The sequence below is a fragment of the Haliotis cracherodii genome, unplaced genomic scaffold (genome assembly GCF_022045235.1).
Source record: "Haliotis cracherodii isolate W230 unplaced genomic scaffold, xgHalCrac1.p SCAF_4, whole genome shotgun sequence".
Taxonomy (NCBI): domain Eukaryota; kingdom Metazoa; phylum Mollusca; class Gastropoda; order Lepetellida; family Haliotidae; genus Haliotis; species Haliotis cracherodii.
Window position 1 is genome coordinate 30,785,467 of NW_027266297.1, and position 26,972 is coordinate 30,812,438.

Consider the following 26,972-nt stretch of genomic DNA (forward strand, 5'->3'; position numbering starts at 1 on the left):
TAAACCCCAGTTCACCCCCAACTCACCTTGACCAAATTCCCTTGTTTTAATTCTGTCAAACCGCGTATACACAAAGAAACAGATCAGCAAGGAGAGGATCACAGTTGGTACCCATGGCGATGCCTGCGATGTTATCTATGAGGAAGTCCAGCATTCCACGTGTTGTTTTCTCCATAAAAAGTTATAGATAATGGTTTTCATGTCTTCATGTTCTTCAAATTTCAGGGGGTAACGGGTGGCCTAGTCGTCCAAGGCACCACGATTCGCTATACACAGTTGCGTCCCTTGGGCACGCCAGAAACCTATGATTGTGGGTTCGAATCCCGGTACGCCCCGATTATGTTTCTAGGTTTGTCAGCACAATACCTGTGCTCGTGGGTTTCACCCCCGAAGTGGTAAACGTCTGAGACCTGCATCAGTTCGGAGTTTCCACGAACATTTAGCTGACACGCCGTATTATATGACTGGAATACTGTTAAAAGTTAAACCCAACTCACGCACTCACTTCAAATTTCAGAATTCCTATTGATTTGTCTTATGCTCGTATGGCAAAAAGCCCAATTATTAACGTTCATGAAAAAGAAAATGGAATGGAGCTGAAGTAAATATTGTATCCGCGGATACTGACGAAGTAAACATGTTTGAGTGCATGAGTGAGTATGGTTTTACGCCGCTTTTAGAAATATTCCAGCAATAACACGACTGGGGACATCAGAAATGGTCTTCATTCGTGTATTTTCTTTCATTAATGTTGTTGTTTATCTCTTGCAGGAAAGACGAATCATGAAGACAGCAATTTGTGTTCTTTTCGCCTTCGTGGCAGTCACTATTCATGGTAGGTGATGACAGCTTCAAAAATATATTTTCGTAATGCTTTGGTGTCCCCTGAAAACAAACGACTACACATTGCATAAAATGTGGCCGAGTTAGTACGACGAATTCCTGTATTTCCTAATGCTGTTTTCAGGCCATATTTCCGCAATATTTCCCTTGATTATGTTCTATTTAGATATAAGAATAACAGTTCTTTTTTTAAAAACAACTGCTTCAGCTCAGAATAGTGTCGTCCCCGGCAACACAGCGTCCAACGTCCCCCTCGGCAACGGTGTTCCTTTCTCACCTGTACAGCATCCGAGCCCGATGCATGTCTAAAGATATTCCAAACATATTTCATAGATTCAATGTTTTCCTTTGAAGAATGACTGGAAATATGTTCTTTTTCAGCTCAGAACAGTGTCGCCCCCGGAATGACGGCATCTAGCGTTCCCCTCGGCAACAACGTCAACGGCATACCACTCGCACCTGCACAACATCCGAGCCCGATGCCAGGCGCTCTCTTGTCCCATGCCAGTAATGTCTTCAATAACAACCACCTGACGGCTGCCACCAACAATCAACACGCCAACAACGCTGCCCAGTCCCCCATGAACTATCTCCCTTTTATGATGGGGGGTGACAACGGGCGCAGGATGGCCATGTACAGCATGATGATGAACCCAAGGCAGTCCAACAATATGATGCTCCCTTTCGCCATGATGAACGGCGTCGACAACATGTGGCCCATGATGGCTCTCATGAACAATCGCAACCAGAGAGGTGGACGAGGCTTCGACCCAATGACGATGATGTTTCTTGGAAGCGAGATGATGTAACCACGACCCTACGACTGTATTGATTTATCCATTTCATGTCACCTATTTATAGATGTACGAACTAACTACCCAGCTATTACCGACCCCTGACAGTTTAGTGTTTCTTAGGGACTAAGCAATAAAGATGCATTGACAGGTTACAATATCTCTTTGTAGCATTCTCTTTTATAGAAAGCAGTTTTACTCGTTGGCCAATGACACTTGACAATGGTCGCCTTCACCTAAAACCTTGAAATACACTGATATTTTATGATTTTTTACAAACATCATCAGCAACTTCAATCATCGACAAGGCTTTTCAAATGTACAACTGAATCAATATTAGTTCATTAGTTCATTGTTATAGTTACCAGTATTAACCCCTTCACGTGATGTGATTGTCACTTAACTGTTCTTCTCACAGAAGGTACTTATATTTCAAGCAGTTGATATCGCAAATGGAATGAATTATCTGAGTGAACTGTGAAATAAAATCTAACAATTAAATATCGCATGTTGTTCTCAATTTCTGTCAGTGAGTTAGTGAGTCAGTAAGTAGGGTTTTACTTAGTCCAACTAGGATCTGCATACGCATAGCTATACAAATACATATAGCTTTAGCGGGAATTACTAGTCTATATCATCCACATACACTATAGTCGTGTGTTATACATACAGCTGTACAAATACAAATAGCTTTAGCGGGAATTACTAGTCTATATCATCCACATACACTATAGTCGTGTGTTATACATACAGCTGTACAAATACATATAGCTTTAGCGGGAATTACTAGCGAACATCATCCACATACACTATAGTCGTGTGTTATACATACAGCTGTACATATACATATAGCTTTAGCGGGAATTACTAGCGAACATCACCGACATGCACTATAGTCGTGTGTTATACATACAGCTGTACATATACATATAGCTTTAGCGGGAATTACTAGTCTATATCATCCACATACACTATAGTCGTGTGTTATACATACAGCTGTACAAATACAAATAGCTTTAGCGGGAATTACTAGTCTATATCATCCACATACACTATAGTCGTGTGTTATACATACAGCTGTACAAATACATATAGCTTTAGCGGGAATTACTAGCGAACATCATCCACATGCACTATAGTCGTGTGTTATACATACAGCTGTACATATACAAATAGCTTTAGCGGGAATTACTAGCGAACATCATCCACATACACTATAGTCGTGTGTTATACATACAGCTGTACAAATACATATAGCTTTAGCGGGAATTACTAGTCCATATCGTCCACATACACTATAGTCGTGTGTTATACAAACAGCTGTACAAATACATATAGCTTTAGCGGGAATTACTAGCGAACATCATACACATACACTATAGTCATGTGTTATACATACAGCTATACAAATACATATAGCTTTAGCGGGAATTACTAGTCTATATCATCCACATACACTATAGTCGTGTGTTATACATACAGCTGTACAAATACATATAGCTTTAGCGGGAATTACTAGCGAACATCATCCACATGCACTATAGTCGTGTGTTATACATACAGCTGTACATATACATATAGCTTTAGCGGGAATTACTAGCGAACATCATCCACATACACTATAGTCGTGTGTTATACATACAGCTGTACAAATACATATAGCTTTAGCGGGAATTACTAGTCCATATCGTCCACATACACTATAGTCGTGTGTTATACATACAGCTGTACAAATACATATAGCTTTAGCGGGAATTACTAGGGAACATCATCCACATACACTATAGTCGTGTGTTATACATACAGCTGTACAAATACATATAGCTTTAGCGGGAATTACTAGTCCATATCGTCCACATACACTATAGTCGTGTGTTATACATACAGCTGTACAAATACATATAGCTTTAGCGGGAATTACTAGCGAACATCATCCACATACACTATAGTCGTGTGTTATACATACAGCTGTACAAATACAAATAGCTTTAGCGGGAATTACTAGCGAACATCATCCACATACACTATAGTCATGTGTTATACATACAGCTGTACAAATACATATAGTTTTAGCGGGAATTACTAGTCCATATCGTCCACATACACTATAGTCGTGTGTTATACATACAGCTGTACAAATACAAATAGCTTTAGCGGGAATTACTAGCGAACATCATTCACATATACTATAGTCGTGTGTTATACATACAGCTGTACAAATACAAATAGCTTTAGCGGGAATTACTAGCGAACATCATCCACATACACTATAGTCATGTGTTATACATACAGCTGTACAAATACAAATAGCTTTAGCGGGAATTACTAGCGAACATCATCCACAAACACTATAGTCGTGTGTTATACATACAGCTGTACAAATACAAAGAGCTTTAGCGGGAATTACTAGCGAACATCATACACATACACTATAGTCGTGTGTTATACATACAGCTGTACAAAAACAAATGGCTTTATCGGGAATTACTAGCGAACATCATCCACATACACTATAGTCGTGTGTTATACATACAGCTGTACAAATACAAATGGCTTTAGCGGGAATTACTAGCGAACATCATACACATACACTATATTTGTGTGTTATACATACAGCTATACAAATACATATAGTTTTAGCGGGAATTACTAGTCCATATCATACACATACACTATATTTGTGTGTTATACATACAGCTATACAAATACATATAGTTTTAGCTTAGCGGGAATTACTAGTCCATATCATAAACATCCACTATAATTGTGTGTTATACATACAGCTATACAAATACATACAGTTTTAGCGGGAATTACTTGTCCATATCATCCACATACACTATATTTGTTTGTTATACATACATCTATACAAATACATACAGTTTTAGCGGGAATTACTAGTCCATATCATCCACATACACTATATTTGTGTGCTATACATACAGCTATACAAATGCATACAGTTTTAGCGGGAATTACTTGTCCATATCATCCACATACACTATATTTGTTTGTTATACATACATCTATACAAATACATACAGTTTTAGCGGGAATTACTTGTCCATATCATCCACATACACTATATTTGTTTGTTATACATACATCTATACAAATACATACAGTTTTAGCGGGAATTACTAGTCCATATCATCCACATACACTATATTTGTGTGCTATACATACAGCTATACAAATGCATACAGTTTTAGCGGGAATTACTAGTCCATACCATCCACATACACTATATTTATGTGTTATACATACATCTATACAAATACATACAGTTTTAGCGGGAATTACATGTCCATATCATCCACATACACCATATCTATGTGTTATACATACAGCTATACAAATACATATAGTTTTAGCGGGAATTACTAGTCCATATCATCCACATACACTATATTTGTGTGCTATACATACAGTTATACAAATACATATAGTTTTAGCGGGAATTACTAGTCCATATCATCCACATACACCATATCTATGTGTTATACATACAGCTATACAAATACATATAGTTTTAGAGGGAATTACTTGTCCATATCATCCACATACACTATATTTGTGTGCTATACATACAGCTATACAAATACATATAGTTTTAGCGGGAATTACTAGTCCATATCATCCACATACACCATATCTATGTGTTATACATACAGCTATACAAATACATATAGTTTTAGCGGGAATTACTAGTCCATATCATCCACATACACTATATTTGTGTGCTATACATACAGCTATACAAATGCATACAGTTTTAGCGGGAATTACTAGTCCATATCATCCACATACACCATATTTGTGTGCTATACATACAGCTATACAAATACATATAGTTTTAGCGGGAATTACTAGTCCATACCATCCACTTACACTATATTTATGTGTTATACATACATCTATACAAATACATACAGTTTTAGCGGGAATTACTAGTCCATATCATCCACATACACCATATCTATGTGTTATACATACAGCTATACAAATACATATAGTTTTAGCGGGAATTACTAGTCCATATCATCCACATACACTATATTTGTGTGCTATACATACAGTTATACAAATACATATAGTTTTAGCGGGAATTACTAGTCCATATCATCCACATACACCATATCTATGTGTTATACATACAGCTATACAAATACATATAGTTTTAGCGGGAATTACTTGTCCATATCATCCACATACACTATATTTGTGTGCTATACATACAGCTATACAAATACATATAGTTTTAGCGGGAATTACTAGTCCATATCATCCACATACACCATATCTATGTGTTATACATACAGCTATACAAATACATATAGTTTTAGCGGGAATTACTAGTCCATATCATCCACATACACCATATCTATGTGTTATACATACAGCTATACAAATACATATAGTTTTAGCGGGAATTACTTGTCCATATCATCCACATACACTATATTTGTGTGCTATACATACAGTTATACAAATACATATAGTTTTAGCGGGAATTACTAGTCCATATCATCCACATACACCATATCTATGTGTTATACATACAGCTATACAAATACATATAGTTTTAGCGGGAATTACTAGTCCATATCATCCACATACACTATATTTGTGTGCTATACATACAGTTATACAAATACATATAGTTTTAGCGGGAATTACTAGTCCATATCATCCACATACACCATATCTATGTGTTATAGATACAGCTGTACAAATACATATAGTTTTAGCGGGAATTACTAGTCCATATCATCCACATACACTATATTTGTGTGCTATACATACAGTTATACAAATACATATAGTTTTAGCGGGAATTACTAGTCCATACCATCCACATACACCATATCTATGTGTTATACATACAGCTATACAAATACATATAGTTTTAGCGGGAATTACTAGTCCATATCATCCACATACACTATATTTGTGTGCTATACATACAGTTATACAAATACATATAGTTTTAGCGGGAATTACTAGTCCATATCATCCACATACACCATATCTATGTGTTATACATACAGCTATACAAATACATATAGTGTTAGCGGGAATTACTAGTCCATATCATCCACATACACTATATTTGTGTGCTATACATACAGTTATACAAATACATATAGTTTTAGCGGGAATTACTAGTCCATATCATCCACATACACTATATTTGTTTGTTATACATACATCTATACAAATACATACAGTTTTAGCGGGAATTACTAGTCCATATCATCCACATACACTATATTTGTGTGCTATACATACAGCTATACAAATACATATAGTTTTAGCGGGAATTACTAGTCCATGTCATCCACATACACTATATTTGTGTGTTATACATACAGTTATGCAAATACATATAGTTTTAGCGGGAATTACTAGTCCATATCATCCACATACACTATATTTGTGTGCTATACATACAGTTATACAAATACATATAGTTTTAGCGGGAATTACTAGTCCATATCATCCACATACACCATATCTATGTGTTATACATACAGCTATACAAATACATATAGTTTTAGCGGGAATTACTAGTCCATGTCATCCACATACACTATATTTATGTGTTATACATATAGGTATATGAATTACGGGTCAGCACCATATATAGCTATGGAAAAACTACACCACCGTTTAGTATCCTTTCAAGTGTTTTAATAAATCTGAGTGAGTGAGTTAGGTTTAATGCCGCTTTTAACAGTATTCCAGTCATATCGCGGCGCGTCAGCTTGATGTGGGAGGAAAGCCCGAAGTGATGCAGGTCTCAGACATTTACCACTTCGGTGATAAACATAGAAACATTTTCTGTTTAAATTACCACCAAAGACAATAAATAGATCTTAATTGTGCACCCCCCTTTCCAAACATGCTGTATCCGCCCATGCCAGCCCTTGGTGTCTACATTTCACAACTTTGGAGGTATAATCAAGCATGCTCTTTCTACCCAGAATTTCAAAGAGCGTCATACACCTCATGCTCAGGAGTTGTTTGATCAAGGTTACAACATACAAGGCCTCAGTAAAGCTTTCCCCAAGAATTATGGTAGACATTTCCAAATTTGACGCATCAGTGACACAAATGATGCCCGATGCAAATCCCTATTTTGACTTGTACCATAAGTTCCCGTGTTTCTTTTACAGATGAACAAGATTAGAAACTATATATATTTAAATTTGGGTAATGTCAGATTCCAGCCTTGCGACCATTACTTGGGCGTTCATCCACTGCATACAATACCCGTGGGTTAGAAGAGGTCACTGGAACCTGTGGTGGTCGTAAAAGAGGACTAAACGGATCAGGTGATGGGACTCGGTGACTTCGAATATTGTGTCTTATCGAACCCGTAAGGTGGGGATCATTACACATAAATATTAATCACTGGGTTCGATTAATATTTATGTTTTTCGCGGACACCTGATTTTCATTGATAAATTCAAGTCAAATGAAATCTGTTTCGGCGGATAATCGAGACTGGTTATTCTCTGGCATGGACGTTTTATATTTACAGCTGAAATGTTGATGAGTGTGGCGTTGAACAACAATATATAAATGCAATTAGTGTTAATAGGTGGTAATTGTCCTAGGGAACAATTGTCCAATTGTCCGTTTTGCAATTGTCCTGCTACCTAAACATAATACATATATACTCGGACCCCATGGTACCGCGGCATTCATCGTATCGCGGCATTTGTGATTTCCGATAGTTCACGCGGGGCACGCCTCTTAGCGGCTGTCTTTTAATGCAAATCAGTAACCACGAAGTGCTCACTTCGTAAACAATTTCAATTTCCTCGGAATGTTCCGTCTGCTGTAAGTAAGGAGTTATTAATCAGTTGATACATATTTCTGGCATCTGTTGTGATATTGCCTTACCCCCATCTATCAATGGCCAACTATATAACCCGCAGTTCCCCAAGTAAACTTTCTCTATCGACCTGAACTGAACATCTGCATATTCATGGCGACTATTTTTCTCTTACTTTTCGGTAAATATGCATTGAATACCTATATTGCTGATAACACATTTAGAATTTTACTTGTGCTGTCTTTGCACTTGTCTGGACAAATCACTGATGTCTGGCATGATCATATCAAGTGGTTGGTAGAATTATGTCCTCTTTTTGTCCAATTCGGACCTCCATACACAACTTTTCTCTGTACCGCGATACGATGGAGTTCTCTCCCTTGTCAAACAGAGCGCGAGGCCCGGCTTTTACTCGGAGCTACTGATGTAAATAATGAACTTTTATCAGTAAAATTTGCATTGTTTGATAACATGAATGATATCTGATACAGAGAACACGAATAAACATAAAGGTTAGTGAGTGCATTTGGTTCCGTTTAGCGTACATGACAAGTACCGCGATACCCCGAGGTTGCAGGCTACATAGAGACGTACATCTACGGTACCATATATTTATATTGAAATAAAATTGAAATAAGGGCAGAAGGCAGAAACAAAACTTGTGTGAGGATTTCCGGGATGCGACTGCTTTATTTGCTGCTTCAACAAATTCAAAAAGTGACGTTTACAAAGTATATCTTCACCTTTTGACGTTTATACGATTTTTGACCGGAACTACTTTTCACGATGAATCCCTGAATTGAACATTTCTCTTTGATCCCCTGCTTACCACGATCTTGAAGATCGGCAATATTGGAAAATATAATAACAATCCTATTTTACACAATGTTTCATTAAAACACTTAATTACATATTCGCATTAACCCATGGATGCCAGAGGGACATATGTGTCCCTCCTCTTCAACTCTCACGTTGAAGTTTTGTTTGTTTGTTGTTTAACGCCGCACTCAGCAATATTCCAGCTATATGACGGCGGTCACGTTGAAGTAGAACATGATTAAATTAATAAATATACATAACGCACACAAGTTTTCAATTCTATGGGAAATTCACTGTTCAGTGATATCATCCACTGTCATTTTAGGCAAACCAAAATTATTGAAAATGACCTCTGAAAATTTGGAACTTCGTAAATCTCGCCAATACTGTCGCAAGCTCCGACGTTTACACGATTTTAATTTGCACTGTTCAAAGCGTTCATACTCCAGTAAACCAACACAATACGAAATTCATTTCTTACCTGAAAACAATTATATGTGTTCAAACATCACTCTTAATATACTATGGTGCTTTCATAATAGGCCATAATCATATATTAAAACTTTAAAAGAAAATGGGAATTAAATAAAGAAATAAGCCAGACAATGCAAGTGAGATCAGTAATTCATAGTTAAGATCACACGAATCATATCTAAAGCAAAGCTGTCAAACTAATTTAAGTGACAGCCCTCAATAGCAAAGGTATATTGTATTCCGGACAGGTGCTTGTATATTCCTGTGGTCATTAGCCATGACCTAATCTCTAAATGATGCTCTAAATGTACACTTAGGTTATGAACATGCTCCCTGATGACACGCAAGATGCTTATGTACATCCCTCGTTATTGTTACAGCTTACCTCACTTTGTCCATACGCCTGCAGGGACTGTCGAGGTGCAGGACATATTGTAATATGTACCACGATTAGTTCATGTGTTATGTAATTGTGACATGTTTGATGAAGATGTATCAACTCGTTTGACGTGTCTTAATGCCATTCACGTCCAGTGTACAGTATATATATGGAACCGTCTCTGTTGTCGCTCACCAGACACATCTCCTCTTGCTTGTTAACTGAAGTAGGCCCAGGTGAGTTGAGGTCTTCCTATCAATGGTATTTTCAATGCAACTGGATCAATTGCCTTTTGCTGAGTTCTAGTTTTTAGCATGCATTGTTATACTGTTGTTAAATTATTTGATGATTTTCTTCAGGAAAATGTTTTATTTTATAGTTTGTGATATACTTTTTTCACCATCACCTTATATAACATATACACTCTACTCACAAACTGGGGCGGTGGGGTAGCCTAGTGGTTAAAGCGTTCGCTCGTCACGCCGAAGACCCGGGTTCGATTCCCCACATGGGTACAATGGGTGAAAGCCATTTCTGGTGCCCCCTCCATGATATTGCTGGAATATTGCTAAAAGCGGCGTAAAACCATACTCACTCACTCACTCACTCACTCAACTGAGTACTAATCTTTTGGGTTTCACCAAAGTGGTAAATGCCAAAGGTCTGCATCTGTTCGGGCTTACTTCCAACATGACGCTGCTATGACGTGATGTAACGGATATACTGTTCAAATCGGTGTCAAACTAAACCCAGTACGCTAATATTGTATTGAATATATGATGAATATTCACAATTTCTCTTTACAGAAAATAACATACAGACATGAAAGTATTTTGCATCTGTATATCTCTGTTTGGCGTTGCAGTTTACGGTAAGTAAACCTATGGATTTCATATAAAGATAATGTTCTACCGCCCCTCAAATATGTATACGTACCTATACCTCTCACTCCACAACACTTCTTTCAGACTTGAGATATATATTGTACTCTGCGAATCATGTCTATTAGTATGTAAGACGCATAGAAAATGCTATATTTGCGTGTATTTAATGTCGAAATCACATGGTCGATAGGCTTGATAAAATGGAAATTACCAAAAAACGAACAAATGGTTAAAACGATCTCTTATGATTATGATCGGTAGTAGTAGTAGAAGAAGAAGTAGTAGTAGTAGTAGAAGTAGTAGTAGTAGTAGTAGTAGTAGTAGTAGAAGTAGTAGTAGTAGTAGTAGTAGTAGTAGTAGTAGTAGTAGTAGTAGTAGTAGTAGTTGTAAACCTTAATTCACATGAAACATTTTTGCTACCAGCTCAAGCCCCTCCATCAGTTCATCCTACCTTGAACATCCAAACCTACCCCACGACGAATACCTACTCTTACCCAATGTCAAACAACTACGCCTACCAAGGGAACAACGGCAACATCATGTCGTCTTACAGTGGTTACAATAGCAACGCCGCGTCAACTCAAAATGGTTACCAGAGCAACAACAACATCAACTCTTACATGCTTCCTATGATGATGGGTATGGATCAAGGAAGGCACATGGCAACTCTCGGACTGATGATGAACTCCAAACAGGGCAACAACATGCTCCCCTTCTACATGATGAACCAAGGGTATGAGAACATGCTGCCCATGATGGCCTTCATGAACAGCGGGAACCAGAGAGGCCAGAGGATGAACCCCTTCATGATGATGACTCTTCATGAAGCGATGAACTGAGGAACATTGTCTTAACTGTGTCATTTATATTTATGAAGGGAATACAAGGGGTTGGTTATTTAAGCATTTTCCGGATGAACATCCTCGATGCAGTCATTAACTTACATCATTATTTATTAATCAGCTGCATATTTCTTATATAGTCATTGAATAAAATCTTTCGAATTATATGGTATTGATGTTTTGTATGTCTAAATTTAGATGTTATGCCACTGAACTGATTATACAGTTTGTTTAAGTGGTTCTTAGTTAATAAAAGCGACAAAGCCCTTTCAGAATTCATAAGGAATCTTTGCCCAAAACTGAGTCGATTGTACGATTCCGACAATATAGTGAGCACGTGCTTGTGAACCACTATCAAATAGTGATAATACCAGGTGTTCGCGAAAAGGGTGGGCGTATCCTGTCCCACCGGTGGCACCTGTCACAAACACATGCAAAGGCAAGTCAACTGTTCACCTGAAAAAAACACGGGAACATATGGTACAAGTCAATTGGGAATTGCATAAGTTTTGTCACTGAAGCGTCAAATTTGGAAATGCCCTCTACAATAAAACGTTTTGAAGGCTTCACTGAGGCCTTGAATGTTCTAACCTTGATCAAACAACTTCTGATCAAGTGGTGTATGACGCTCTTTGAAATCATGAAAGAGAAAGCATACTCGATTGTACCTCAAAAGTTGTGAAAAGTAGACACTAAGGGCTGAAGCTGCAGGAATATGTAAGTGTGGGTATGGGTATGCTATATATGGGTCTATTGGACTAAAGGACAAACCAAGATTGTCATTGTCATTGTTTCTGTCATATTGGGCTTTGAGATCAATCTTGCCGTGGAAGTATGTATGTAAATATTCTGGATATTGCTGGAATATTGCTAAAAACCGGCGTAAAACCATACTCACTCATTCACTTACAAACTAGTTTCAAATATATAATATTGTTCCTGGGGCGTGCCTGAAACCTATGATCCTGAGTTCAAATCCCAGCTTCAGCTTGTCAACTAAGTACTAATCTTTTGGGTTTCACCAAAGTGGTAAATGCCAAATGTTTCTCATATTAGGCTTTGAGATCAATCTTGCCGTGGAAGTATGTAAGTAAATATTCACAGTTCATTTGATTTTTTTCTCGTAGAGATTCCTTTAGGTTAACATACAGGAACGTTTCAGGGTTTGTTACTTTATTGTACAAACTACATTGTGTCATCAACGGGTATGTTTCTGTGACCAACGCGACCGGTCACCTCAATCTATTAATGTGATTTTCACGGCTACATTTTAATTAGGGTAAGCACAAAACAGAAAATGTTATCCATAACATGTTTGCATCTTATGTTTAGCGTGTGTCAACAGTACGATTGTCAACCATGGGTATTAGTATTACATTAAACTGTCTTCTGAAATAATTTTAGTATGTTTGCGATAGTTCAATGATTGCTATGGCCATATCATCAGTACATCGGTAAAAAAAAGTATGAGGCATGAGGTTGGTTGGTTGGTTGGTTGTTTAACGCCGCAATATTCAAGCTCTGTGACGGCGGTCTGTAAATAATCGAGGTTTGACCAGACTATCCAGTGATTGACATCTTGAGCATCGGTCCACGCAATTGGGATACAATGACATGCATCAACCAAGTCATTCTACCCAGTATCTTCACGGGTCTATGAGAAATAACCATTGATCATATTGATATAGATATAGATAAAGATATAGATATAGATATAGATTTGTATATAGACAGCGCTAAGTTGAATAACAGGATACGGATAACAATTGCACGTTGGAGAAGATCACAGATATTGTATACAGCTTCCGCTTGGAAGGAAAACTACCATTATATAAGCATACGCATTTGTTCAAGATTACCTTTGATCCAATCACTGCTGTGTTGCTTGGCAGTGCAATACCCGAATAGAATATAGAGATAACTACACGAGTGTCTGTCAGATACCATTTATCTTACCCCAGTGGCTTCAAAACCTATCTAACGAGGGGAAGCGATAGGCACGAGTTCAGTAATATGTTTCTTACACACCCTTAAGTGGCACCTGCTTCCGTTGGCTTGACTGTATCATCCATGGCCACCACTTATCATTGAAGGTTCAAATGGGATGTTCCAAAATTAAAGAATGCTCAATTTGTAATCTCTGTTTATTTGTTTGTTTGTTTATTTGTTGATTAACGCCGCACCTATTTGACGGCGGTCTTTAAATAATCAGTGATTGACATCATGAGGATCGATCCACGCTATTGGGATACGATGACATGCATCATTCAAGTCAGCGAGCCTGACCACCCGATCCAATTAGTCGCCTCTTAATACTCTTTACTACAAGCATGGGTTGCTGAAGACCTATTTTATCCCAATTTCCAGGATCTTGTAATCTCTAATAGTTTCTGCATTGAAACATTTTGCGAAAATTCAAGGGCAGAACATGTACTTGGCTGATTGTGTGCCATCGTTCCGACAAGGCAAGAATCACTGCTCCTGTTATCAACCATTGGTTGAAAGTGAAATATTTACAGAGTTACATTAATTTAACTTTCTCTTTATTGAAACCCTAAACGCCATACAGATGATGAGAGTTGCTCTTATGGATCATCGCTTAACACGTTAACGTGAATGTAATCCTTGCTTTGGGAGTTACTAGGAGATAAACTGCAATTTAAACGTGTCGAGCGTGCAGCAGTAGGGCTCAACTGTCATTATTGGGATCACAATGTAAAACAGAGTGTTGTACACTCACCTTACAACAATACAGTTAAAACGACACTGTAAATATAGCAGCTATAGGGGGCGGTCGGATAGGCTAGCGGTTAAAGAGATCGCTCGTCACGCCGATGACCTGGGTTCGATTCCCGACATGGGTACAATGTGTGAAGGCCATTTCTGGTGTCCCCCGCCGTGATATTGCTGGAATATTGCTAAAAGTGGCGTAAAACCTCACTCACTCACTCACTCACTCACTCACTCACTCACTCGCTATTAGCTATAGTGTGAAATAAACAAACCCAATAACATTACATGTATAAGAGAGAGATGTTATTCAATAAACACTCATTATATAAAGGTATCGGGATTGCATAATTGGTTAATCATTCATAGATAAATATATTTGTTTGTTTGCTGTTTAACGCCGATCAGCAATATTCCAGCTATATGACGGCGGTCTGTAAATAATCGAGTCTAGACCAGACAATCCACTGCTTGACATCATGAACATCGATCCATGGCAATTTGGATACGATGACATCCATCAACCAAGTCAGCAAGCCTGACCACCCGATCCCGTTAGTCGCACCATACGGCAAGCATGGGTTGCTGAAGGCCTATTCTACCCCTGATTTTCACGGGTACACAGATAAGTACTCCTCTGACATTCATAGCTATCAATGCTGTGATGGTTTTGTCAATGTTCCTTATTCAACACTTCATGACGTTGTTGGCGTTGCTCTGGTAACCATTTCTGGTGGATGCGGCGTTGCTTTGGTAACCATTGTAAGACAACAAGATATTGCTGTTGTAGACGAAGCATGGGTATTCGTCGTGGGGTAAGCTGGTGCAGAGGCTTGGCCTGGTAGCAAAAATGTATCACGTGCGTTATCGTTAACTTTACTGCTACAACTAATATTACCACCACACCATTACTACTACTACTGCTGCCGCTGCTACTACTACTGTTACTACTGCTACCTACTACTATTGCTGTTGCTTCTACTACTGCTACTACTACTACTACTACTACTTCTACTACCACCACCATTACGTCTACTACCGCTGCCGCTGCTAATATTACTGTTACTACTGCTACCTACTACTATTGCTGTTGTTGCTACTACGACGACGACTACTAGTACTACTACTACCACCACCATTACTACTACTACTACTACTGCTGCCGCTGCTTCCTACGACTATTGCTGTTGTTGCTACTACTACAACGACTACTACTACTACCACCACCACCATTACTACTACTACTACTACTGCTGCCGCTGCTTTCTACGACTATTGCTGTTGTTGCTACTACTATTACTACTACTGCTACTTCTACTACCACCACCACCATTACTACTACTACTACTGCTGCCGCTGCTTTCTACTACTATTGCTGTTGTTGCTACTACTACTACTACTACTACACATACTACTACTACTACTACAACTTCTACTACTACTACTACTGCTACCTACTACTATTGCTGTTGTTGCGACTACTACTACTACAAATACTACTACTACTACAAATACTACTACTACTAAAACAGCTACTACTACTACTTCTACTACTACAAATACTACTATTGCTGTTGTTGCTACTACTACTACTACTACTACTACTACTACTACTACCCCCGTGGGTATTCCGGTTTAGAATTATAGGTACCCAGCTGACTGTGCTGGTCGTAATAGATCGGGTGATCACTCTCGTTAACTTGATTATTGCTCACCGTAATCAGACGGAGGGAATCGTTCGCATGTCTTGAAAATTTATAAATACTGCATGTAACAAAAAACGCCAAACATTACCACTACCACTGTGGGAATTTCAGTTTAAAATATCCCGGTGCGGGGGCTTTAGTGTTACGTGGTAAGGATTGTTGGTTGATAGAGTGCGCCCTTGATTCTTATGGCTCAACTGGTAAACGTTGTTTTCGCATTTGTAGGACATTGAGCTGGAACAAAATTATACAAACATTGCAAGCTATACGCATTCACAAGCATTGCACTCTATACGCATTCACAAACATTGCAATATATACGCATTCTTCCTTTTGTCTTTGCAAATATGCGTTACCTGATCAGATTTGGCAACACCAATAAGACCATCGTTATGCATTCTAGTATATTTTTCCATTGAAAATGTGTCATGGATTAGTGACATATATTTTTCCCGATACATGTTCATAGTGAATGTCCACCGCACTAACCATATGCTACAAGGCACAGAGAGCTACACAGAGACATATGACCTTCTGTAAAATGTACAGTTTTACACTAGCATCCCTCAGTATCCAGTGAAGTAGTTCATGTAAATTTCTGAAAATGTTTTCAATATGATAATAATATATACATACACAAAACATGAATGTTTGCTCATAATACAAATTAACGCACTGTAAATACATTTTAATGCCCTGAAATGTCTTGAGTGAGTGAGTGAATTCAATGTTTTGGCTTCAACAGTTTGAACTATCGAGATTACACTGTACATATAAGGGGCAAGGTGAGTCAAGAACGAAGTGATTCCGACTTTGCCACATTGATGACATCCACCAGCTCGGTATCGTGATGGCAAACAAGATAAGTTATTATCAGGGATAATAATCATGTTGCATTCAAACCAACAATCCTCGGATTCTGTCACGCCTAAGGTACGCAACTCTACACAATTCTGCGTTCATATACATATAACAATCTATTTAATCAAAATGTCTGAGTGAGAATATGGTTTTACGTCGCTTTTAGCAATATTCCAGCAATATCACGGCGGGAGTCACCAGAATGGCCTTCACACATTGTACCCATGTCGGGAATCGAACCCAGGTCATCGTCGAGACGAGCTAACGCTTTAGCCACTAGATTACCCGACCGCATACTGTCAACATAAATTGATGTACATTTAGGTAAAAGTGACTGAACATGGGTTTATGACGTTTTTAGCAATATCCAAGCCATATCACCGCGGTTTTTAGAAAAATCATATTTTTATCATTCTTTTTGTTTATGAAATTTTCAAGCGTTTTCTATTCGATATGAATAATTATTTTACCACTCAGCATAATAGAAGGTGCGGATTCGAACAAGATAGCATTAGTTTTATGTTCAGAAATCAATACCCGTCAGTATAAATAGTCTGTTTTGAATAGACTCTTATTTAACATTAGAAAGTCTATTTGGATCCAAGTTTTGGACCTGTCACGATTATCCGACGAAAAGATACTATTACAAACTGGCGGTGAAAAGCATAGAATGGATCATAGAATAGACTAGAAGTCACCAGTTGTTTGCGTACTTATGACTTTGAATATACATCTGAGCAAGGAATTGTGTGTCATACAATATTAAAGACATCTTACATATCACGTACTTGTTTAACATCATTAAAAGTTTGAACATATATTGCTACAAAATAACCTAACACAGTATAAACTTCCAACACTTAGCCATTAAAATAACATGTTCACTGCAGTTGCTTATAGCGTAACACGAAAAAACAGATCACAAACACAATGGCCTTTTTGTACACATCAATAAATCCTTTACAATGATAGTATTTATATTTGAGACTTGCAAACAGCCGTCAAGGTTAAGATTCCGATGGTATTCTAAATCCCCAAAACTACTACATTCATTAAAGCAAGAATAATTTTTAAGAACATCAGATTTCCTGTTTATCAACTTAAAGGGACATAAATGGCATATCAATCATCTATCATAACACTCGTGTCACCCTTGTAGTATTACAAAACGGCTTGAACGGTTTACTCATAGTGTATTACATGAGGTCTGTTTCACGCATAGGTAATACGGTCATAGATCATTTGTGTAAGAGTATACACGTTATTGCTGATTCCGTAACGTATGGTTTATAAACTGCAGCTGAGCTGGTGATAGTATCATTGGCTTCATTAGTTACAGTAGCACTCCAGTTCGGTACAGGGACAATCCAAGCCAGGTAAATTCTTTTGTTTATTAGCTATGATGATACATACATATTTATACATTGGCTAGTTTTACTGAAATATCGGAATGCAACACTGTTGTTACTGATATAGCTGTGTTGCATTCATGAACATGAAATAAATGCAATTAATATTGTTTGAGAATGCATGTTAAGAATTCTAAACTATACAAAGTATATTTTTCAGACAAAATGAAGATCATATGCCTTTGCATAGCTCTCTTTGGCGCTGCAGCCAATGGTAAGTAAATACTCGCGTATACATATATACATTACAAATATTAACCGCATATCTTTATCTGTGCGAATTAATCAATTGAATAATTATATATAAGTACAGTTTGTGTTGCGAGTACAGTTCATGAATGTTCTTAAAGATAAGACACTGTGCACAATTCTGTTGCAATATCATAACTCTCATCATTCTTTTCCAGCTCAAAGTACTGCACACGCTTATAACAACATCAACCAGTTTAGTTTCCCTCCAATGAACAGCCATCACAGTCAAGGCAACACTGTATCCACGGCATATGGTTACCATGGTAACAGTATGTCCACCAAGAACGGTAACCAAGGTAATTCTGTTTCCAAAGACAACGGTTACAAAGACAACAAGTGATAGTGGTAGTTGTAGTGGTAGTAATAGTAGAAGTAATGGTAGTAGTAGTAGCAGTAGCAGTTAAACGATATAAGGAAAGTAATATTAGTGTAAGTAAACGATAACTCACATGAAACATCATTTGCTTGCAGCTCAAGCACCTGCACCAGCTTATCCCTCGACGAATACCAACGCTTACCCAATGTCAAACAACTACGCCTACCAAGCGAATGGTTACAGTGGTTACCAAAGCAGCGCCGCGTCCACTGCAACTGGTTACAAGAGCAACACCAACAACATCAACTCTTACATGCTTCCTATGATGATGGGTATGGATCAAGGAAGTCAACTGGCAACTCTCGGAATGATGATGAACTCGAGGCAGGGCAACAACATGCTCCCCTTCTACATGATGAACCAAGGGTATGAGAACATGCTGCCCATGATGGCCTTCATGAACCGCGGCACCCAGAGAGGCCAGATGATGAACCCCTTCATGATGATGACTCTTCATGAAGCGATGAACTAAAGAATTGACTAAACTGTGGTGTAATATTTGAGTGAACACAAGGGGTTTATTATTTATGTATGTTTATTAGATGGTATCCCATGATGCACTCTCAAAACATTGATATCACGAACTATTTATTGACTAATTTATGAAACAATAATAATTTATTGAATAAACTTTCTTGAATCATATATGCTATATGTTTGTTGTTTTAAACCTACATACCACACGTGAACAATTGATGATACCGTTACGTTACATTCGTTCAAACACTCATTCACTTAACCGGGATCATGAACAGCGGCAACAAGAGAGGCTTCCGCATTAACGTGACAATACATTTACAGTGTCGCCGTATTGATGATACTGTTCATACGTTCATTCTTTATGATTAATTCAAAACGTGGAGGCACAAAAAGCGACAGAACCCTTTTCATATCCAATAGAAATCTCGAGTCTCGAGTCGAGTACAATTCCGACTAAATCATGAGCATGTGTTTATGAATCACTCTCAAATAGTAATGATACCAGGGACCCGCTCCACAAAGCGATCTTAGCGCTACGACTGTCGTAAGCCTATGTTTAAGTATGGGAGTTACGATCATCTTACCGCTAAGATCGCTTTGTGGAACCGGGCCCAGGTGAGCGTATCCTGCCCCACCGGTGGCAATCGTCACAAACACATGCAAAGGTAAGTCAATTGTTCATCTAAAAACACACGGGAACATATGGCACAAGTCAAAATAGGGAATTTCAGGGACATCATTTTGGTCACTAATGCTTCAGATTTGAAAATGTCTTCCACATGTCTACCATAAAACGTTTTGAAAGCTTTACTTTTCAAGCACAGTGGCAACTAGAATGGCTGAGCATTTACGATACGAATGAGACGAACCATATAAAAATAGGAAGTATTTACAGATGTGTATACTCGTATGAGATCGATCTCTGTTTCTACATTCTATATTATACAATGTAAACGAGTCGTTTATTTGAAACATAATTTAAGAGTAAGGAAGTACTTTTGATGGAGTCTTTTGAAAAGTATTCACTACTAAGACAGATAGATTGTTTCAGCATCTTACCTTGACGGTGAGTTGATGAGGTGACATGGGATGAAGGGTATTATTTCTTATTATATAGCTACGTGCATCCACGTTTGTGTGAGTGTGTGTGTCTGCTTGTACTAGCCAGGACTAATTCCGATTTGATATTGCTCTCCCACTGAGATGCCATACCACAGTTAACATGAAGACCCCACTCAGACACAGTATACTGACTCCGAGGTCGCGGTCTGTGCCCTAAGGGTATTGCAGTTGTTTACCAACATTTCCATTCCCATAACCCGTTACAAGCCGATATTTAATATAAGGGCAAATTAGATGTAAAAGGTATATGAACGGACCACTGAAAATCAGTGATGACAGCAGGTATTGGTGAATAGGATAGCATGACTTTCCTGCTCCGCTGGTAGCACCCGCCACTCACACAATTTGCATACAAAGTAAGTATCTTTTGCCTGATGCCGCACAGCAGTACGCCTGACACGCGACGACAAACTGTTAACAAACCAAACAATCAAGTGGTCGAGAAAATCCTGTGACACAATAGTGCATTTACCCATTTTGTTGAGACTAAAAAGAAACCGGCATGTTCATTTTTTGAATTACATCTGCTGTGTACAAGTGCAAAGATTCTGCTGCTTATGAGAAAAGAAAAACGTTGAAGAAATTAATGTATTCATTTATCAACACAGTGGGGGCTGTTTTGATGTCTCGGCCCAAACATTTGTTTTGTAGCTGACTCAGCATTGATAAATGCTACTGAAAAAAAATATTATCATGCAATGTACTCTGGTATCAACACGACAAACTTAAGGAAAAACAAACGGGGTTGCTGTAAATAGAGTTACATCTGTGTTACGTTTGGGAATAGGACATTCAGGCAAGAAGTAGGCACTCCATGTCCTCCGTTTATGCTCCCCTCCTTGCTGACCTGTTTCTTTATGCATACGAGTCTCAATTTCTTTTCGGATTGGCCAAATCTAAACAAGGAAATTGGCCAACAAGTTTATCTTTAACTTCAGGTGTATCCATCATCTGATATCGTTCTATAAATAGTCAGTGACAAGTCAATATTTAGATCTATGCATGAAGATCCAGAGTGACAAAATCTATACACGAGACTGTATGACAAGAGGGATGCTTTCAACTTTCCCTTTTTGTCGAGCAATATTCCAGCAGCTCCAGCTTTTAGTTTCTACTTTGGTGTACTTTTGAGGTTCAATCGAGCATACTTTTTCCACGAAGATTTCAAAGAGCGCCATACGACTCTTGCTGAGAGTTGTTTGATCTGGGTTACAACAGTCAAGGCCTTAGAAAAGCTTTCAAAACGTTTTATGGAAGACTTTTGGAAAACATTTTCCAATTTGACGCATCAGTGAAAAAAATGATGTCCGACCCAATTTTCTGTTTTGACTTTTACCATAATGTCCCCGTGTTTGACAGTTGACTTGCCTTTGCATGTGTTTGTGACGCGTGCCACTGGTGGGTCAGAATACGCTCACGTTTTCGCAAGCACATGGTATCATCACTATTTGATAGTGATTCATCAACACATGCTCATGATGTAGAACCTGAGATTTATTTGTATACAATGACTTTCAGACCATATCGTTCAGTATTTATATGTGTATGCCCATTACGGAACAATGAAAATTGAAAATGAATATCTCCATTTATCCCTTCTATTATGACAAAAACAATACCTCTCATCTTTTATATTTGTCTGAAACACTTAAAATGAAACTCTTCCTCACAAATGAAATAAAGTTATGCATATATACCATGTCTACAGGAAGCACATTATAACGATAGGCGCAAGGATAATACAAGTATTATATTGTACATATTTTGAACTTATGTATATGGTCCGGTGGCCTAGAATACAATATGCTTCAAGACTATTTCTCGATCAGGTTTACTAAATAAGATGATACTCCTACGATACAGGCTTCAGAATATATACCATATATGTGAATTCCCTCAATAAATTACAGACACCATGTTGTATATTATATAAAACACCTCATAAACTGCATCACGTGACAAAGAGGCCCCCCATGTCAGCGACTGTCAATGTGCCCATCACTCCCTCTTGTTGTGTTGTAATACAACATTACAGGGATACCTAGACGCATTCGTGGCATGATACCTGAGTCTTATGTTTTTTTATTCATATTGAATACAATCATGTGGACATCCGTCGTTCCTCTGAAGCTGTTAAGGTATATCTAACTTACCAGTGAGATTACACAGAACGTGTTGTTCGTAGTATGTTTAAAACAGCATTGATTTCGTTAGAACGATTTACGAATATTTTTTAGAAGACCAACATTTTGATTTACAAATATAAATAAATCTGTAACAGGCATTGAGTTATATTATATACACTTATTATTTATGTGTGGTAGATAGTTTCTGATAGTATTTAGGATCCATAAATAAATGTGACTCATTTTGTTATATCAGTATCAGAACCTATCAAGTATCTAAAAGTATTCGGGGCGGTCGGGTATCTTCGTGGTTAAAGCGTTCGCTCGTCACGCCGAAGACCTGGGTTCGATTCCCGATATGGGTACAATGTGTGAAGCCCATTTGTGGTGTCCCCCGCCGTGATATTGCTGGAATATTGCTAAAAGTGGCGTAAAAATCTAACTCACCCATTCACTCTGAACGTGTTGGTGAAGACAAATGGGATTTAACCTCTCTGTTCAAGATTATTTTACTTTTAAAGCACATACAATCCATTGAATAGTGGTCTAAAGTAGGTATCCGGGTTCAAGGTGATGCATATTTTATGCATATAACAAACTATTTAATGAAAATGTCTGAACATAGTTTCAACAATTCATATTGATGTACATTTCGGAAAAGGTGAATTAGTGAGTGAGTTTGGTTTGTTGACGCTTTTAACAATATAGCAGCAATATCACAGTGGATTTTAGAACATTAACATTTTAAAATTTCTTTTGGTTAAAGAATTGTACAAGATGTAAACAGCATTGTCAATAATTTTGTATTCGATTTGAAGGAATATATTAGCACTCAAACTATTTAAAGATTCCATCAGTTTTATGTTCAGAAATATATACCCGTCTTTATAAGTAGTCTGTTTTAAGTTTTATTAAACCTTAGAAAGCCTATATGAGTCCATATTTTTCGAACCAAAATCCTTTTGGCGTAAAAGGCAAACTAGGGCTAAAAAGTATATAAAGGGATATCTGAAAATCAGTGAAGTCATCAAGTGTTTGCGAACTTATGGAAATGAATTATGTCTCATATCACATTTAAGACAACTCATATATTATGTACTTGTTTAAAACATTTAAAGTTTTAAATATGTTTCTACAATATAGCCTGAAACAGCATGTACTTCGAATCCTCATCCATAAGAATAACATGTTTATTGCAGTTGCTTATAGCGTAACACAACAAAAGAACCCTTTACAAACACATTGGCTTTATTTTACAAATAAAAAAATACTTCAAAGTGATAGACCTTTTATTTAAGACTTGCAAACAACCGTCAACGAACTTAAGGGAAAGCTTCCAATGACATTCTGAATTCCCTAAATTACTACAATCATGGTAGGTCGAATCCCACAAACATATTAATTAGGAACATCTGAGTATTTGTTAAACAATTAAATGTAATCGCGACATGAGTAGTACATGGATATCAATCACCCATAATAGCACTCGTGTCAACCTTGTATTATTACAAAACAGCGTGAAGCGCCGACTGACACCTTGTAGTGTATTACGTGTGGTCAATTTGACTCGTAGTTAATACCATCTTAGGCAAGTTGTGTTGCACTTATTGCTGATTCCGTAACGTATGGTTTATAAACTACAGCTGAGCTGGTGATAGTATCATTGGCTTCATTAGTTACAGTAGCACTCTAGTTCGATACAGGGACAATCCAAGCCAGGTAAATTCTTTGGTTTTATCAGCTATGATGATACATACATATTTATAAATTGGCTAGTTTTATTGATATTTGTGAATGTTAGACTATTACTTCTGATATAGCTGTGTTGTATTCATGAACGTAAAACTATTACAATTAATATAGTTTAGAGAATGCATGTTAAGTGTGAAGATTAGCCAATATAAATGTTTGAGAAGTGCCGTGTATTTAACTCGAACGTTCATTTGTATTTTCCAGCATCTTAGTACAAAGCAGTACCAAAACGTTTACAGACGAATTTATGACAGTAAATCAGAATTCTAAAATTTACAAAGTATATTTTTCAGACAAAATGAAGATCATATGCCTCTGTATTGCTCTCTTTGGCGCTGCAGCCAATGGTAAGTAAATATTCGTGGATACATCTATGCATTACAAATATAACCTACATATCTTTATCTGTGCGAATTAATCAATTGCACAATATGCACTCACCACCAAAAGATACGCAAATTCCATACATGTTGGTTAATACATGAAGGCTTACTCATATTTAAGAGATAGTAGATGTGTTCGATCCACAAAGGAACATACTGTTATGTTAAGTGAACCGATGCTTATGAACGCATAACATGTGACGTCATAGAAACATGTCTCGAGAAGCACCATTTGTCTCGTGCAGGATTAGCGTGTCAAGTTTGGAAATCACGTGCAGCATATCTTGAAAGCAATGAAGACACTCTGTGGTAACACTTGACTGATTGTTAGTTTAACATTAATTGGTGTACATTCTTAACGAACATACTTCTCTATATGTTTCTTTGGTTCGTGTTTCTTTTATCGGTGAGTATATACACGTATCGTTTGTGTTGCGAATACAGTTCATGAATATTCTCAAAGATAAGACACTGTGCACAGTTCTGTTGCAATATCATAACTCTCATCATTCTTTTCCAGCTCAAAGTACTGCACATGCTTATAACAACGTCAACCAGTTTAGTTTCCCTCCAACGAACAGCCATCACAGTCAAGGCAACACTGTATCCCCGATATATGGTTACCATGGTAACAGTTTATCCACCAACAACGGTAACCAAGGTAATTCAGTTTACAATAACACAGCAGTTGTAAAGGCAGCTAGTGATAGTTGTAGTAGTTGTAGTTGTGGTAGTGGTAGCGGGAGTGGTTGTTGTTGTTGTTTATTTAACACCGCACTCAACAATATTCCAGCTATATGTCGGCGGTCTGTAAATAATCGATTTTGGACCAGACGAACCAGTGATTGACACCATGGGCATCGATCTACGAAAATGGGATACGATGACATGCATCAAAAGAGTCAGCGAGTCTGAACACCCGATCGCATTAGTCGCCTCTTTCGACAAGCAGAGTCGCCTCTTACGGCAAGGGTTGCTGAAGACCTATTCTAACCCGGATTTTAACGTGTCTCATTGGTAGTAGATGAAGTAGTAGTAGTAGTAGTAGTAGTAGTAGTAGTAGTAGCAGTAGCAGCAGCAGCAGCAGCAGTAACAGTAGCAGATAAATGATATAAGGAAAGTAATATTAGTATAAGTAAACGATAAACATTTTTTTGCTACCAGCTCAAGCACCTGCACCAGCCTACCCCACGACGAATACCAACGCTTACCCAATGTCAAACAACTACGCCTACCAAGCAAATGGTTACAGTGGTTACCAAAGCAGCGCCGCGTCCACTGCAACTGGTTACAAGAGCAACACCAACAACATCAACTCTTACATGCTTCCTATGATGATGGGTATGGATCAAGGAAGTCAAATGGCAACTCTCGGAATGATGATGAACTCGAGGCAGGGCAACAACATGCTCCCCTTCTACATGATGAACCAAGGGTATGAGAACATGCTACCCATGATGGCCTTCATGAACAGCGGCAACCAGAGAGGCCAGAGGATGAACCCCTTCATGATGATGACTCTTCATGAAGCGATGAACTAAAGAATTGACTAAACTGTGGTGTAATATTTGAGTGAACACAAGGGGTTTATTATTTATGTATGTTTATTAGATGGTATCCCATGATGCACTCTCAAAACGTTTATATCACGAACTATTTATTGACTAATTTATGAAACAATAATAATTTATTGAATAAACTTTCTTGAATCATACATGCTATATGTTTGTTGTTTTAAACCTATATACCACACGTGAACAATTGATGATAACCGTTACGTTACATTCGTTCAAACAAACTCATTCACTAAATCTAGATCATGAACAGCGGCAACAAGAGAGGCTTCCGCATTGACGTGACAATACATGTCGCCGTATTGATAATACTGTTCATAAC

The 26,972-nt window shown here is 37.8% G+C and overlaps 4 protein-coding genes across 4 annotated transcripts; all 4 read left to right on the plus strand.

Annotated features, from left to right (window-relative positions):
• The first annotated feature begins 783 nt into the window (after window positions 1-783).
• LOC139478158 (uncharacterized) lies at window positions 784-1,652 on the plus strand. The gene is made up of 2 exons (XM_071260496.1): window positions 784-835; window positions 1,225-1,652. Exons 1-2 carry the CDS (start codon window positions 784-786, stop codon window positions 1,650-1,652), a joined length of 480 nt encoding a protein of 159 aa, XP_071116597.1.
• A 9,323-nt stretch (window positions 1,653-10,975) lies between these two features.
• LOC139480547 (uncharacterized) lies at window positions 10,976-11,876 on the plus strand. The gene is made up of 2 exons (XM_071263651.1): window positions 10,976-11,024; window positions 11,461-11,876. Exons 1-2 carry the CDS (start codon window positions 10,976-10,978, stop codon window positions 11,874-11,876), a joined length of 465 nt encoding a protein of 154 aa, XP_071119752.1.
• A 6,874-nt stretch (window positions 11,877-18,750) lies between these two features.
• Window positions 18,751-19,685, plus strand: LOC139480507 (uncharacterized). Its single transcript, XM_071263601.1, has 3 exons — window positions 18,751-18,799; window positions 18,993-19,133; window positions 19,309-19,685. The coding sequence occupies exons 1-3, from the start codon at window positions 18,751-18,753 to the stop codon at window positions 19,683-19,685; spliced, it is 567 nt and encodes a 188-aa protein (XP_071119702.1).
• Window positions 19,686-24,991: 5,306 nt separating this feature from the next.
• Window positions 24,992-26,617, plus strand: LOC139480510 (uncharacterized). The gene is made up of 3 exons (XM_071263603.1): window positions 24,992-25,040; window positions 25,597-25,737; window positions 26,241-26,617. The coding sequence occupies exons 1-3, from the start codon at window positions 24,992-24,994 to the stop codon at window positions 26,615-26,617; spliced, it is 567 nt and encodes a 188-aa protein (XP_071119704.1).
• The last annotated feature ends 355 nt before the right edge of the window (window positions 26,618-26,972 follow it).